Here is a 17,486-nt window from a genome sequence, read left to right as displayed (position 1 = left end):
AAACACTTTTTTAACATTAATTTACAATGTCGTGAGTAATTGGTCTTTTCTTTTGCTGTCATAAGAGGATTTTAATTGTGTCAATAATATTTTCTCTTTCCTCAAGTGAAGTTAAACAAGTAGGACTATTTGCAAGGAAGGCATTTATGCGACTGATACCATCAAATATTTACATAACAGGCATAACTTTCTAAAGGACTGGTGTTGACATGTCCCACCAATAATCTCTGCTCTTCTCCCCCTGCTGCTCATTTACTTTAGCCAAAAGTAACTGTTTGGCAGATCTGCTCATTAGTTCAGATGGGGGTGCATGAACAGACATTTGTGTGTGCACATACACACACACATTTTAGTGTGCCACTCTGCAGCACTTCTCAGCAGGTGAAAGAAATCTGGCCCAATCAGCAGCACCCTCAACTCAGGTAATAAGGAATTCACAAACAGCTTTACTGGTTTTGCAACAGAGCTGAGGAAGGCAAACACAGCCTCCAAAGCAGCATTTTATGGAAAAGGACTTAAAAGGACTACCTAGTGATGGGTCGGGCAACACCGATGCGTCGGCGCATGTGTCTGTCTCATAGTGCGAAACCTGTGTCGACGTGTGTATCGCTACGGAAAAGTCACGATGTTTCGAACTGATTGACAAGCCTTTATAAGGATGCGCATCTGCCAAAACAATCTTGCGTGTTTTGCGAATATAAAATTCATCAAAAATTATGGAGCTTCCTCAAGCAAAAAGAAAGGTTTCTCCCGTGTGGGACCACTTTGATGTCATTTCGGAAAATAAGGTATTTGTTTTAATGTCCTTGTTTCATCCTGTTCCTCTCAGAGTTTCCACTTGATTCATGTACTAAAATACTATTTTTTTTTTAAGATGACCTTTGGGAACATTTTGATCTCGAAGTGGGGAGGCAGACCAAAAGTGCCACAGCTGATGCCATCCTTGAGGTGCAGAGATACATGGCAGAGGGCAATATTGCGAGGTCCCAGGATCCTCTTGTATATTGGAAAAACTAAAGGACGGTTTATCCAAACCTCTTCCGCCTGGCCTTAAAATTGTTGTGCACTCCAGCTTCATCTGTGCCGTGTGAGCGGGTGTTTTCCACAGCTGGAGAACTAATATCAAAAAAGCGCAACAGACTGAATTTCAAAACTTATTTTTTTTTAATAAAAATTTGTAAAAAAAAAAAAAAAAATACCAGTGAACAAGCATCTTCATTTACTACATGTTTACTTAGACTTAGACTTAGACTTGACTTTATTAATCCCTTGGGATTACTCTCTTCGGGAAATTGTATTTCCAGTAGCAGGAAAAATTGCACATACAAGAAAATAGAGGATGTTTAGACACAGTATATACAATAGAAAAATAAAATCAATTAAATAAGGTGTAGGAAGATGTATTGGGGGATGAGGATAGACAAATAAATACAGATTAGAGATTATTAAATTATGATGCAGGTTCTCATTATTCATTGACTGTGTCTAAAATATCAAATATGTTTTAATAATAATACAATGCATCATACAATGAATTGCATCATATTAGTGAATATAATAGGTCATCAAATCAGTGTCAGTTAACTCTGTCAACTAGGTTGCCTGTAGGGATTTTTAATGTCCAGCAGGTGTCAGTATTCAGTGACACAGTATCGACACAGTATCAATACAGTTTGGTAATGTGTCGAAACATGACGCCTCATCAACCCATCACTAGGACTACCGGTAATCAGAGATGGGAAGTAACGAAGTACAAATACTTCGTTACTGTACTCAAGTAGATTTTTCTGATATTTTTACTTTACTTTACTACTTATTTTTATGGCGACTTTTTACTTCTACTCCTTACATTTTTACACAAATATCTGTACTTTCTACTCCTTACATTTTAAAAAATTGGCTCGTTATTTTAGTTTTGAATCATTTCAATGGAGTTACCGTTATTATTTTTCACGTAATCAATACCAAATTCAATCTAATTGGATGGGAATCTACGTTGTATTTGACGCACCACTACAAGATGAATCGACAGATTCGGCGGTATTCATTGGCGGCAAATCATTGCAGCTTGGTGGCGTTAGCATAGTAGCATGGACGACGAGATGATTGAAAATGAACACAACGGAGATCTAGTCCTATTGGCAGACATCCATTTAAAATGTAGGCAACGGCATGAAAAAAGTGGTTTCTACTTTTACTTTTATACTTTAAATAAATTTACAAGCCTGTACTTTGTTACTTTTACTTGAGTAAAGAAGTTTAATCAGTACTTCCACTTTTACCAGAGTATTTTTTAACACAAGTTTCTGTACTTTTACTCAAGTACGGAAAGTGAGTACTTTTGCCATCTCTGCCGGTAAGCCATTAACTGGGCTCAATTGATTGCAATTTAACTGTAGTTTCAGATTAGAGAAATTAAATGCAGAATTTATTGAAGTAAAAGTTTGCACTGCTAGTTTTACAGTTTGGTTCCACTAAATGTATCTTAAGAAGTCTAATGTAAAAACTTATGTCCTAAGAAAAAGAAAAAAAATGTCATTCTAAAATGTTTGGTTTTGTTTGGTTCAAATTCAACCAGATATGGAATTTAATAATTTAACACTTGAATTTATGGTTAAAATCATAAAAGAAATGTATGTTTAAGGTTAAAAATTGAATTAGTCATTAAGATAATTATTAACTTTGAACCAAATGTCTAAAATGTATGTTAAAGTATTTTGTATGTGTTTTGTAGGTTTTTCACCTGCTCTGCTCTGTTCTGTTTATTGGTTCTCACTCATTGGTGAAAATAAAAAGACTGAGTGAATTCCTGAAGTCTTCAAGTCCTCCTTTTCAAGTGTAGGAAGCCATGAAATTATAGGACACTTGACAGTAACAGAGCTGGGTGCAGTTATCTGTGTTCATTCAGGGAGTTTTGAGTCTATGATTTTTTTTTTCCCCCTCTCCCGTGTCCAAGATGTGTCCCACATCCTGTTATTACATCATCAAATCTGTCGCTTTGAGACATCTGATTTGCGTTGGAATTTGTGGAATTTCACTGCGTACAAAGTAGCTACGTGGTTGAAAGAAAAGACACAGCAGCACTGAGTGAATATTAACCAGCAGCTACTTAGATGTTTAAGGAAAGGTTAGGAGACGGGCAGGTTAAAAAAATTAGAGATCATTCCGCCGAAAAGACCGTTCGTTAGACATACAGAGCTTTTTCATCTAAAAATGGCAACAGATTTTAAGTTTATACAAGTATTATTAGTATTATAACACAAGAAGCTTGAGAAAACATACTGGTAGTTTGTTTTTCTTTACTAGTTAAAAAAAGCTTGGCTTCTCAGTGGACCATGACTCCCAGTCACAGATTAGAATGAACACAGATATGAATGAATTACAGATTAGAATGAAGTACAGATAGAATCAGACTGCAGATTTTCTACATATTGTGAAATTTTGCTTCTGGCATCATTATATTAGTAAAAAGCTTATAAATCTTTTTAAACACATCACAGAGAGAAGTAGGGAGAGCTGCAGATTTAAAGCGGAAACAGATTTACTGGGATATGCAACATGCAATAAAATCCAAGATTACCAGAAAGTTTATAAGAACAAAAAAATGCTATGGTATATTTTAGATGCAGCATATCTATATTTTTCTGGATGGATGGAATTGAAATTGTACTTCTGCATGATATATCAATTTTGGCATCGGAATCTGCTTTTATTTGTTTTTTTTTATACATTAATGTTTTAGGGCCCTATATATGTAATGCCCTAAAAGGCATCTCTCTAACTATCTATTAATAGAAATATCAGTGTATTATTGTTCTCTTGTGTTCTCAACAATAGGAAAGCATTCAATAAATATATCTTTGAGCTCATTTTTGGAAAATACAATAACGAAATGAAAGCGTTTGGGTGGAGTAACTACCCTTAGAGTGTCCCCATCACAAAGTTACACCCTTCAAAAGAGTCACCATAAAAGTTAATGTTATCTAAATAACAACAGTTTATAACTAGACTTTATATGACATATCTATGATAGATTATACTGTCTTGGTTAATATCTAGTTGTCATGAGAAAAACATTTTAAACACTGTGATTATTGGATTACAAGTGTCATAATTTACCGTATGACAATCATTGATCAGCGTTTATCAATCATAAACATTCATAAAGGCTCCTTCTTGTTTATGACAGTGTCATTTGATTTTATGCACACCCCTTCAAATAAAGGGTAACCATGTCCTTTGATTTCAAAGTTTTAGTCTATAGTAAAAAATCTATTTTTAAATATGTGTTTTATCTTTAAGAAATATCAATGTAATTGCTGAATTTGGATTCTTACAGCTAATAACGACATGGAGAATATACAATAGGGCAGGCATCCCCAAAGTCGGTCCTTGAGGGCTGCTGTCCTGCAGGTTTTGGAGGTTTCCCTGCTCCAGCGCAGCTGATTTACATTGATAGTTGATTAACAGGCTTATGCTGAACTGCAATAATCAGAATCAGCTGTGCTAAAGCAGAGAAACCTCTAAAACCTGCAGGACAGCGGCCCTCGAGGACCGACTTTGGGGATGCTTGCAATAGGGTATTCAAATCATTTTTTTTCTGCTTTTAATCTTATGTGTTACAGTAAAATGCATAACCTTTGCAGTCTGTTGCATATACAGTTTACCGTCAGTGGTAGTGTTGTATCGATACTACAAAAAGCTTGATAGGCATAAGAGTTTAAATATAGTTATGTAAAATATTTGAAGAATCAGTGAGATCCTTATGACGTGGACATTTTTTGGCCTTTTCATCAGGCCAAAACTTTCCTCGCAGTGTCCCTATGTACAAACAAGAAGCAAAGGATTTGTACTTAGTTACTTTCAACTTCTAGGGTGTGATTTACTGTATACATGCAAAAAAAATAAAAAATAAAAATAAAGCAGAAATCCAAACCTGATGAGAAGAGCTTGGTCTTTCTGGTGTTTCTGGAGTAGATAGTATTCCAGAGATGTGCAGCCAAAACTTGATCGTCACTGTACAGGTCCGGAATGAAACACCAGGAAGATAGAGCATGAGTTTTAAAAGTAGAAAGAGACGAGATAAAAGTCCGAGGGGTATTGATATGCGGCAGTGGCTGAGGTTACACACAAAGCGCCTTATATTAGATCATTATGCAAACAGACTTTTGTTGCATCTATATCTGACCTGCATTTCTTTGTTTCCACATCATCACCTCTCTTTGAGGTAAGGGATTTCCGAGCTTCAGCATGCTGAGATAAAAAAGGTCAATTGGTGTTGTGTAGAAAACTTAGACAGAGACTGTCAAAATGAAAGTATCTAGTGTAAAGGTTTATTTTTGTCCCGAACACTATTAGGTTTAATGATACTGTACCTGAAAGTTTGTTTTTTGAAATTGAAAGCAGAAGTGATGTGTTTTCATTAAATTTTATGTAGTTTATTGATGTAATCCCAATTTACAACACATTTTATTTCAAGGCACTTTACAAAGTCAATTGAATAAAACTCTACAATCATAGAGGAATTAACTGCAGCACCTCAAACATCATGCTGAGGTCAATGATAAAGACATGTTTATGAATGATGTGATTATTGAATACTTTTTAAAGTAGTTTTCAGTAAATCAGATAAAAAAGATATTTGATGGACCATTGATGTGCTCTATAGATAACAGTATGCAGGAAATGTGACCAAATCGTGACAGAAATTCCAAACTTGCAGCCAAATGTTTGATCATTTAAGATAATCTTTCATATAGTCAAGAAGACTATGACAAACGTATTAACTTTTGCTAATTGAAAGTAAGCTCACTGGAAAAACGATCTAGAAATAAGTAAAAATTTCTTTCATTAAGTGTACTTATTCTTAATTTGAGTAGGTAAATGAGATAGTTTGCCAATGGAATGAATATCTTTACTCTTAAAATAAGGCAATTAGATAATATGCACTTGAAATAAGACAATGCAATTTTAAATTGTCTTGTTCCACTGACAAGATGTTTTTTTAGCTCCTCAAACCAAGAACAAATGCACTTATTTTAAGAAAAAATTACTTATTTAGATAAGTTTTTTTTAGTGCTAAATCTTTAATATAGACCAGACCAGTCTTCCTCAATTACAGTCCTTTTGGTGTGTTATCTTGGCACAACTTTATTAATGTTCATCAAACGGATATCTGCACAAACAGATGATTCCTCCAAAGTGACGGCAGATTTGAATTCATCCCATTGTGACCTGTAGGCTGCTCACTGTCCCTGGATGCAGCATTTGACTGCATATGATTGCAGCTTATCTGTTTAGGTGTGGGTATCAGCCTATGTAAGTGGGTTAGTGTTACCATGATGTGTGTTTTGATCACAGTTAGGAATGCCCATGTAACAATTTCCTGCAAGTGGATTAACCAGAAAGGTAAGATCATTTCCCAGCATTCAAACACATTTACAGAATACATTCCTCCAAATGCCATACTTAAAAAACTGGGTCTGATATTATCTCAGGGAATCTAAATATCTCTCAGAGGTTGTCGGTTTGTGTTTTCAGAAAGCACCACCAGAACAATTTTTATTGTGAAAGAAACGCAGGTAAGAAACCAAAACTAAAAACAAACAAAATGACAAGTACACACTTTCCACAGTCCTCTTAAATTGGGTGTGGTTGCACCGGTGAGAGATAAGGCAAAGCAATGCACAAAATTTCCCCAGCATGAGAAACAAAGCTCTATATGAGATCAACCCTAACATGGCAGCCTTACAGGAAAGACAAGCAGAGCTGACAGTAAGGACAAGATTCCAATGAAATCGAAAGATTAACCTTTTATCTTAGACATCATAAAAGCATTTCCATAAACGCTTCTTGTTATCTTGTTACAGTCAATTACCCCCCCCCCCCCCACACACACACACACACCCACACTCATCATTTCTCTTCAATTTCTTTCTTAGGTAAACTGATGTGGTTGAGAGATAAGGCAAAGCTTATTTCCCCAGTAAATTTCCGACCCAATGACACCCCCAAACAACCCCCCCCCAACACACCCCCACACAAACACGATTTTGTGAGGGTGTAAAGGTTATGGTGTACTACCAAGTAAAAAAAAAAAAAAAAAGTTATGTACTAAATATCACCAGACAATTTCTGCCTCCACCCATTCTATTTTCTGTTCTATTTAAAGAGTGGCTTGATCTCACTTAGAGCTCGCTGACTGTTTTTATAACCAGTGTCCCCTAAATACCGGCATGCCAGATGCAGGTTTAGTGACCTATAGTTCTATCATCATTGAATAGAAATGAAATTTATTAATGCAGAGTTGCATAATATATTATGATGTAGTCTAATACAATCGTCAATTGCTTCTAAGTGACGAGAATTGTAATCATTTAGTGAAAAATAGGTTTTGTTTGTACCTGAGAGATCAGAAACAGAGGAAACATGGTGAATGCAACATTTTCTCCAAAATCCGAAAGAACTTGGAGGCTTGAGCAACTCCGAGGCCAGATGTTTTTAAAGGGTGTGTCCCTATCAGTGACAGTGAAAGACACAAGACCCAATTAAAAACACAGATCCAAGAATCTGGTGAAACCTGAACTGAATTTCATATCTTCATAACAGCGGCCATTGTTGTAATTCTTGCTCTTGTGGCTTGAACATTTCAATGGAGGGAAATTTGAGAGTCATTCTTTTCTTATCCGAAGGCTGGTTTCCATTCATAGTAGTGTTGCATCGATACCAGTATTGGGTGGGTTCCTCGATCCAGCACTAAAATGGTGGTATCGGTATCGGTGAGTACCAACAAATAGGGCACCGATATCATTTTGAGAGCCAAAAGTTTATTCAACTATTGTCCCCCATTCCAGGTCGGCAATAAAAAGTTCTACTGGATTCACTTTATATTAGTCTTTTTCCTGCTTCACAAAGGTAGGCAGCAGCTTGAGAAAGCCATGATGGCAATGGTTTTACATCCAAGTAGTATGAAGTTCTTCATATATACACACACATAAATTTCAAACAGATAGTATCTGTATGGTATCGTTATGGGCCAATACTGCACAGCCAGGTATCCGTATTGGGGCCAAAAATGGCATCAGAGCAACACTAATTAACAGATTAAAGATGTTGGTTTTATCCTTTTTTTCTCCAGATTAACATGACTAAAAAAAAGTTGTTGTATTTCTAAATACTGTAACCTAACAGAATGGATTATTGGATCAATGGAAGAATTTGTGCATTAAAACTGTTAATTTGAAGTTATTGAGCGAAACAAAATAGAGTTTTTGTAATTGTGACTTTGTTTTTTTCTTGTTTTTTTTTTACCATGAGAAAAAAGTTACACTTCCTCAATTTGTTCAGTACAGTTACACAAGAAGTAGTCACAAATCCTAAACCACTTATATGCTTTATTCTGCTTTAAAGTTTTTGTACTGGTACATTTTTTTTTATTACAGAAAAAAGTTATATTCTCACATACTATTCATATTCTGAAGTACAAGTACACAAATTGTGCTATGAGTCACACATAAAACATCCTGACCTCTCCATTTTTTTTTAGTTTATCTAAAGGAAATGCATTAAATCACTGATATTAGAATCTTCCCGCTTTCTTTATTTATTCAGTTTTTTCTTGACGCAACTACAAATCAGTAAATACAACTGCTTGAATCTGCTACTGTGAGTCACAAATTCACCTTCACAAGTTACATTTTCGCCAATCACTTTACAAATGAAATGCTGGAGGAGACAAATCAAAGGATCTGTGGCTTTTATAGGACACAGATAAACAGCAGAGGGCGCTGTCTTTTCCATTTCTTCAGTTGCCTGGCTGGTTCCCCTCTTTGGTCATGGAGAAAAGCCACATCTACAGATCATTTGATATAGACTGAAATCATGCGCAAAAAAAGAAGAGGAAAAAACACAAAAAAGCACAAGATAAAGCAAAAAAAAACTCTTAGCTGGGGGTCAGTGACAAAAATAAGTGAGAAAACACTATAAATAAATACTATTCTCTCCTTCTGGTTCAGATTCGTCACATACACAGCCTTTGTTTGCATGACTTTTGAGGACAATTCATTGACTTACATTCATTTTATATGGCCTAAACCAGACCCTTACCCACTTAGGGATCCATTGAATGTTCAAAATTGGACCTGTAAATCCCCAACATGAGAGATATTCAACAAGACACAGCCCCAAATTGTAGCTCAAACAGACCAACACCCCACACACATTGTGTCACACTGTACTTCTGGGGACTTTCCATTGACTTCCATTCATATTGCACTCGTTTCAATGGCCTGATCCTGAACCTCCATTTTCCAACACAAACCTAACCCTAACCTATATTCAATTCACATCTCATTTCTAAACCTAACAACCAACTGAAGAAGAAACTTAACATCTTGGGGACCAGTCTTTGATCCCTACAAGTATCTACAGTCATGGCCAAAAGTATTGAGAATTACAAAAATGTATTTTCACATGATCTGCTGCCCTCTGGTTTTCATGTGTGTATTTCAGATGTTGTCATCATATACAGAAATACAATTGCAATTATATTATGAGTAACAAAAGCTTTTAATGACAGATTTAGTTAATGCAGCAAGTCAATATTTGCAGTGTTGACCCCTCTTCTTCAGGACCTCCCTCTGCAGTTCTCCCTGGCATGCTCTCAATCAACTTCTGGACCAAATCCTGACTGATAGCAGTACATCCTTGCACAATCAATGCTTGCATTTTATCAGAACGTCTAGCCTCTTACACCCTAAGGGGGTATAAATAAATTTCTGCCTGACAAAAACACACAAAAGTAAATAACTTATAGCCTCAAAGCTATTAGATTTAAGAAGAAACTTTTGGTACGTCTGTAAAGGTAAGATGTCATAGAATGGTTTTCTGGTGTCAGCACCATTGTAGCTTTGACCCTGCCTGAACTATTAGGGACAAAATACAAAATATTTTGCATTTTTGAACCTCGCCAAAATTTTCTTTGAAATAAACATTGCAAAACACTACCAAAATATTATTTATAGCACAAAAAAGTAGTACAGACTTTCAAATCTAAATGTTGTGTAAAAATATACCAAATTTGGACTCAATCAGATGAATCATATTTATTTTAGAATGGTATTAGTGAGAAATTTCTTAGGCGGAGAGGCCATTTTGGCACATTTATCCATAAATGTCACCAAACTGTGCCAAATATGTTTTTTACATCAATACTGGGGGTTTGGTAAAATTACGAGGTCACGTAGCAGCTGGACCCGCCGGTGGGTCCGTAGGGTTCAAGGGGCTAGGTTTTTGTTTGTCCACGCGTCTCTTGATGATTGACCACAAGTTTTCAATGGGATTAAGATCAGGGGAGTTTCCAGGCCATGGACCCAAAATCTCTGTTTTATTCCCTGAGCCAGTTAGATATCACCTTTGCTTTATGGCAAGGTTCATCATGCTGGAAAAGGCATTGTTCATCACCAAACTGCTCTTGGATGGATGGGAGAAGTTGCTCCCGGAGGACATTCTGGTACCATTGTTTATTCATGGCTGTGTTTTTAGGTAAGACTGTGAGAGAGCCGACTCCCTTGGCTGAGAAGCAACCCCACACATGAATGGTTTCAGGATGACTTTACAGAAAAGTGAGGTATGAGGTGTTTAGTCACTGAAACTTACATCATCTTCATTTTACTTTTCCCTTTTTAATAGCCAAACCATAACCTGTCAGAGGTTGGTAGCAATGACTCTGCAGTTTACTTAATTTATGAGTTTGCATTTTGGGGCCAGAGGGCAGCGAAATTGGTGACATGATGTGCAGCATTTAACTTAGGGCCGGTGTTACAGAATCTGTGATCTCAACTCACTCTGAGTGAGACATATTCCTAAATTTGTGAGTGAGCCTCCAGATTTTAATCATCTGTCTTCTATTCCATCTCTTGTCCTTCATACAGTTGGGTTTAATTTTATCAGTCATGAAGATTATTCGATTTTTCTATATCAAAACAACGGACATGGGAGAAAGACACATTTCTATAAAGTTTGACATTTGTAATATGAGGTAACTAACTTAGATTCAAATAGTGAAAGGAGCCAGAGTGATAAACAGATTAAGATTCAGACCTAGGACCCAGATACAACCAGAACACATTGGATAATAACTTTAAAAGTTTTATTTCAGAAATTGCAGGTAATTCAGGATTAGGGAAACCAGAGCCTCTGGAGGGGAGAGAACAGGTTAGTGGCTGAGATGGATGATTAATAGTTCACACTGCAAAGCCACTAACCTTTTATAAGCAGACGGGGTGTCTTGGTTCCTGAAACTCTGGTTCTTAGAGAGTTATTTCTCACTGAGGCTTGTCAGGTAATCATGGTCAAAAGAGGAAGCAGGCTCAAAAATCAGGAGGCAGAAATCAGGTAAACAGACAGAGAAAAATGCTGGATGCTTACTAACCAAGGCTTTCAGGCAATCAACTATTTGGTGCATTACTGCCACCAACCAGTAAGGAGGGTGGATCAGGAGAGACACTATATTCATACTATATTCTTCTCACTAATCCTGTTTCTAAATACTGAAACATAATCTTATAGAATATCATAAGTATTTTAAAGAGCCATTTATAGTCATTGAGGTTTAGGTATGGTTTGTTTGGTTTGGTGGTGGTGTTCTGTTTAGATTGAGGCACTGACCTATTTTGCTCTACCACTGGTGGCGGCGTGGAGAGCAGGGGCGGATTTAGGAAATGTGGGGCCCTAGGTAAAGACAGGCAGGGGGCCCTCTGAATTGAGAGACAACACATAAAACAGACCCATTATACAGATACAGAAATGTTAATAGAATAGACATCCATTATTTGTTCTAGGTTTTTTTCCCTCTCTTCTTGTCTCTTTTCTTGTTGTTTTCCTCTCTATGTTTTGTACTCAGGTGACTTTTCGTGCTGTCTCTAAAGGAATTGAAGATTTTTTCCAAGCACTAAGCTCACTTAGCTGATTCTTCCTTCCTGTTTCCAAAAAGGCGCCAGCAAAAGTAAATAACCTAGTCCTTCTTTTCACTGTAGACAAGCCATGATCTGCTTATCTGTTCTCCATTTTTCATTTGAATGAAATAATAGCTGGAAGTAAATCTGTGCCCGTCTCCATTTTTCGGAAAGATCCAGTCCTTCACCTGGAGTGGTCCTCTCCGTACTATCGAGCATTGTGCTCGATCAGACAGCTTCTTGAGTCAGAGTGCTGGGTCATCTTCCAGAAGTACATTGCTTACTAGCTGAGTGGATGATGCTGGACTCTCGCAGTCTGGTGGAACAACATCATTAAGAAAATCTGGCTGGATCATTCTAGAATTCTCTCCATCGCAGCCCATCTCTGTCTCATGCTGAAAACAATCACTTATAAAACACAGTATAAGGCTTTTACCCAGTGGTTAAATAGTAGTAAAAGTATTTTTACTCAATTGCTAAAGTAGAAATTTGAGAAAGTCATGCAACTTCAATTTTGTCTATATATTTATACATATATTACAGTAAATTAACAGTAAATTATTTAATCTATAATTAACTTCACCCTCAGCTCCCACAGCTGTACACAAACACACATTAAAGCAATGTTAATACAAAACTGTAATGCAGAGTGGGAAGTTGATAATAACTTCCTTATGTTTTTTTGAGGATTAAACCACCTGAAACTAAAAGCCTGAGGTTTTCCTGAAATTTAACATGAAAAAAAAAAACAAAAACACCTAAATAGATTTTTCATTGTTTTACAAAAATTCTCAATCAGACAGCTGCTTTCGCCAGAGTACTGGGTCATATTCCAGAAGTACTCTGTTTACTAGCTGAGTTGATGATGCTGGACTAGCAAATACAAATGAAATTCAAAACTTACTCTAAAATGACCCTTCTTCAAGGTAAATAGATACTTAACAATATAGGGGGGACATCCCCTTCAAAGGTTTAATACTCACCAGTAGTTAATCTCCACACGACGGACCCTCCTCAACAGTTCCTGACCAATGTTACAGCTGCCGATTTTGGTTTCAAAAAAACAAAATAAAAAGCAATCCACTGGACTTTGTTTTCCTGCATGACTATGACCTAGATGACAGAAAACCTTCATCAGAATGCTAATTGTGGGCTGTTGCTGGTTTTAGATGCTGCCTCAGAGAAGGAGCAGAAGTCAGTCATTTTTGGTAACTTTAAAAGCAGCTTCCTACTTTAATTTTTTCCCCTCCTCTTTTAAGCGCCACTAGGGTAGCTTCTTTTCATCTTTCTTTTCCTCTCTTCTCTTCTCTGCTCGTCTCTTTGCGCCGTCTGTTTACAACTAACATCTAATTCTGTGTCTGGACCTTTCTGCACATGCGCAGCAAATTGACTAATTCACTGTGGTGGACACTGAAGGGGGTGCACAAATAAGTAATAGCTGTATAAACCATGCATGTAAAAGGGAAATTCAGAAAGTTTTTTTTTTTTAGTTCTTCGTGTAAGAGTACAGGATCCTTTTTGCTGTCTTGTACATCAAAATCACTTTTTTTCTGTGTGTTTTTTATCGGATTAAGGCCTGCTGGAGGCCCAACATCATAACATGGCTAAGAGCTGGTCATAAAAACATGGAAGATGTAAACCAGTCACTGAAATTTAGGTCGGGTTAGATAAAGAAAGTGGGGGATCAACAATCACTGACTGATGAAGTAAACAACTGAAATATGTAACTGAAAACAAAGAATGAACAGTTGGGAAATAGACTGGAACAGCTGGAGCACTACACCAAAATGGAGGGAGTGGTGATATCTGGGCTGGAGACTAAACACCGGGTCACAGAGTGAGGGAGTAAAGGAGAGGATGCACCATCAAGTGAACGGCTTAAACTCGAACAACAAGTGATCAAATTCTACAATACTAAAGACATTACTATTGACAGTAGATCCACCATGACTTGTTATAAAATTACTCAAAGGCAGGCCGAAACACCATACATTGTCATCTGATATATAAAGGCCAATTTATGCTTCTGATGCATAGCCTCTGCAACCATCAAATCTTTAGGTTACTTTCGTAACCCCGGTTCTCTGAGTAGCATGAGTGAGTGTCTCACATTGGGAACGCCTCCAGCGTGACCTCATCAGAAGCTCCTTTTACATTACGCCAGCCAGGATTGGCTGGAAAATAAGCCTGTCAGTGTCAGAGAGGGCAAGGTCCCTCCCCCTATAAATAGGGCTGACACTGTGCTGCTTGTTATTCAAAAGAATGACCACCTCTTCCTCGCAATGTTAGAGCAAGGAGGGTGGTTTGGTGAGACACTCACTCATGCTACTCAGAGAACCGGGGTTACGAAAGTAACCTAAAGTTCTCTTTCATAGCATTCGTTTCGTGTCTCACATTGGGAACGAAAGATATTCTGACTCCCGTATTGCTCAGCAGATCCCACATTATGCGCCTGCTGTCATCATCATTTATTTATATGAATTTAAATATATATATATATATATTTATATATATATTATTTTTGCTCCCTGCTTGGTGTTACACTTAGAACTGAATGCGCCAGTGATGGAGCTGTGACATCCAGTTTGTAAAACCGAGTAAACGTGTGAGATGATGCCCAGCTTGCTGCCGCACATATCTCTTGCAGGGATACTCCTCTGAGTAGGGCCCATGAAGAGCTTAAGCCCCTAGTAGAGTGGGCCCGCAGGCCCTCCGGAGGCTGATGTCCCTTTGAACTATAAGCCAAAGAAATTGCATCAGTTATCCAATGTGCAAGCCGCTGTTTGGAAACAGCTTTTCCATTATGATTTTTAGCCCAGGAGACAAACAACTGGTCACTCTTCCTGACCTGAATTGTCCTCCTCACATAAATCCGTAAAGCGCGCACAGGACAGAGACTGTGTAGTCTTTCCTGCTCCTGTGATGAAAAAGGGGGAGGATGGAAGGCCATCAACTCAATGGGAGAATATGACCCCAACACTTTAGGCTCAAAAGCTGGGTTGGGAAGCAAAACCACTCTGGTCCCATCTAAAGAAAATTTCATGCAAGATGGATGCACTGATAAAGCGTGAATTTCACCCACGCGCTTTGCAGAAACCAGTGCCAATAGGAGCGCTGTTTTTAGAGCTACTACCTTTAATTCCACCTGATCCAGAGGTTCAAAGGGTGTGGTAGTAAGAGCATCCAGCACCAGGGGTAGATCCCAGGATGGAGCAATTGGTCTTGAAACAGGGAGCTTCCTTCGAGCTCCCCGCATGAAGCGGCACACCAAGGGATGCTGGCCCACAGTTTTCCCCTCAAAGCCTATGTGGCAGGCCGAAATTGCCGCCAAGTAGACCTTAATAGTGGAAAAAGCTTTCCCTTTATCAATCAGGCTCTGTAGGAAAGCTAAAATTACCCCCAGAGAACACTGAAAAGGAACATCTTTCATCTCTGAGCACCATTTTTCAAAAACGGACCATTTATACCCATACAGAGATCGTGTTGCAGGAGCCCTAGCATCCTGTATCGTCTCAATAATATTTTGTGGAAGCCCTACCGACTGTAGGTTAAACCACTCACGGGCCAGGCCCATAGAGCCAGTCTTTCTGGGTGGGGGTGAAAAATCTGTCCTCGTGCCTGAGACAGCAGATCCCTGCGTACAGGGAGTGACCATGGTTCCTGCCAGAGGAGCTGTGTTATCTCTGCTAACCAATGCTTCGCTGGCCAATTGGGTGCGATGAGGATCATTGTATGACCCTCTGCTCGTACCCTGGCTAGTGTAGGTGAAATGAGAGCTATTGGGGGAAACGCATAAAGCAGAGTGTGAGGCCAGTGGTGGGCTAGCGCATCTACCCCCAGAGGTGGGTTCCGATCGTGCAGGGAGAAGAACAGGGGACACTGATTGTTCTCTTGAGAAGCAAAAAGGTCCACGGATGGTTGACCGAACCGCTGCCAGACCATCCTCACCACATCTGGGTGGAGTTTCCACTCTGCATACATGGGATTCCCCCTGGAGAGAAGATCTGCTCCACAGTTCAACACTCCCTGTACATGGGTGGCCCTCAAAGACAGGAAGTGTCTGCTGCTCCAAATGATTAGTTTGTGAGCAAGCGTGTGGAGCCTCAGCGATCTCAGCCCCCCCTGCCTGTTGATATAAGCCACCACTGTTGTGTTGTCTGTTCTGATCAGCACATGGTGAGCTCTCAGGATGGGAAGGAAATGCTTTAATGCTAGGTGAACAGCCTTCAGCTCCAAGTAATTTATGTGCTTGGACTGCATTTCTGGACCCCAGGTTCCGTTCACCATTTTCCGTTCGCATATAGCCCCCCAGCCTGACAGAAAGGCATCTGTTGTGACAACCTTTCTGCTCTGCACCACTCCCATTGGGACACCCTGTGCCAGTGTCTCTTTGCTCCGCCATGGGCGCAGTGCAGCCATGCAGGCTGCCGTGACTCTTAGCATATGATGGGGGGTATGTGACTTTAACCTGTGAGAGGCTACCCATCGTTGGATTCCTCTCATGTGGAGACGTCCCAGAGGGATCACCACTAATGCTGCGGCCATCAGCCCCAGCAGCCTCCTGCAGAGGCTGAATGATACCAGGTTCCCTCTTTGAAACCTGGACAAACAATTGAGCATTGTTTTCACTCTGTCCTCCGTTAGGCTTACTCTGGCATGGATTGAGTCCAGAGAGAGACCTATGAAAGCTATTCTCTGAGAGGGAAACAGGGAACTCTTTTCCAGGTTTATTTTGAAACCCAGATCCATCAGGTGCTCTTTTATCATAGCTGTGTGAAGTGAGGCTTCCTGGTGGGAGGACGAGGCGATCAGCCAATCGTCTATATACGTTGCCACACGTATTCCCCGCCTCCTGAGCGGACCCACCGCTGCCTCTGTGCATTTCACAAACACCCTCGGGCTCAGAGAGAGTCCGAAAGGGAGGACAAGGTATTCGTAACAGTTCCCGTGAAAAGAGAATCTCAGGTATTTTCTGTGTGGGGGGTAAATTGGGATGTGAAAATAAGCATCCTTGAGGTCGATTGATGTAAACCAATCGCCTGGACGCAGAAAGCGCAGCAGGGACACGTTTGTCAGCATCTTGAATCTGTATTTTCTTAGATGCCTGTTCAGCGCTCTGAGGTCTAGAATTGCACGCATTCCTCGGCCGCCTTTCTTTGGCACAAGGAAATAACGTGAATAAAAACCCTCGCTGCTGTGCTCTGGTTGAATCAGCCGTATCGCTTTCTTTTCCAGCAAAGAGGAAATCTCTTCCTTTAGGAAGAGAGCGGCTTGTCCCTCCGCGTGTGACTGGATTATTCCTCTGAAGCTTGGAGGAACTGCAGTGAACTGCAGTCTGTATCCCCTCCTGAGCGTTCTTAACACCCACTCTGAGTCTGTGCATTTTTCCCAAAGGTGGATGTTCACTGTCAGCTGGCTGACTGGCCAGTCTGACAGCGAGCTGCGAGCGCCCTCTATGGGTGGAGGGACGTAAACAGCTCCGTGCTGCATTGCGCATGCGCGTAGCGTCTGGTGCGCTACAGAGCTGCTCAT

The 17,486-nt window shown here is 39.3% G+C and overlaps 1 protein-coding gene and 1 long non-coding RNA gene across 2 annotated transcripts; one reads left to right on the top strand and one right to left on the bottom strand.

Annotated features, from left to right (window-relative positions):
- Positions 1 to 750: 750 nt before the first annotated feature.
- LOC119798070 lies at positions 751 to 1,002 on the top strand. The gene is made up of 2 exons (XR_005282660.1): positions 751 to 788; positions 875 to 1,002. It is a non-coding gene; the product is annotated as an uncharacterized LOC119798070 (long non-coding RNA).
- A 13,467-nt stretch (positions 1,003 to 14,469) lies between these two features.
- Positions 14,470 to 17,444, bottom strand: LOC119798106. Its single transcript, XM_038307452.1, has 2 exons — positions 16,605 to 17,444; positions 14,470 to 16,554 (listed from the first exon to the last, which is right to left on the bottom strand). The coding sequence occupies exons 1-2, from the start codon at positions 17,442 to 17,444 to the stop codon at positions 14,470 to 14,472; spliced, it is 2,925 nt and encodes a 974-aa protein (XP_038163380.1).
- Positions 17,445 to 17,486: the final 42 nt, after the last annotated feature.

Source organism: Cyprinodon tularosa, unplaced genomic scaffold, assembly GCF_016077235.1.
Source record: "Cyprinodon tularosa strain WSP-4 unplaced genomic scaffold, ASM1607723v1 ctg61, whole genome shotgun sequence".
In the NCBI taxonomy this organism is placed as follows: domain Eukaryota; kingdom Metazoa; phylum Chordata; class Actinopteri; order Cyprinodontiformes; family Cyprinodontidae; genus Cyprinodon; species Cyprinodon tularosa.
Note: the sequence above shows the minus strand (reverse complement) of the source record. Positions and strands in the feature narration are given on the sequence as shown.

Bases quoted from the DNA above. Each gene is read 5' to 3' on its own strand.
- LOC119798106 (XM_038307452.1), bottom strand. From the start codon at position 17,444: ATGCAGCACGGAGCTGTTTACGTCCCTCCACCCATAGAGGGCGCTCGC. The intron at 16,555-16,604 runs GTAAGCCTAACG...TTGTTTGTCCAG, and splicing joins TGGACTCAATCCATGCCAGA to GTTTCAAAGAGGGAACCTGG.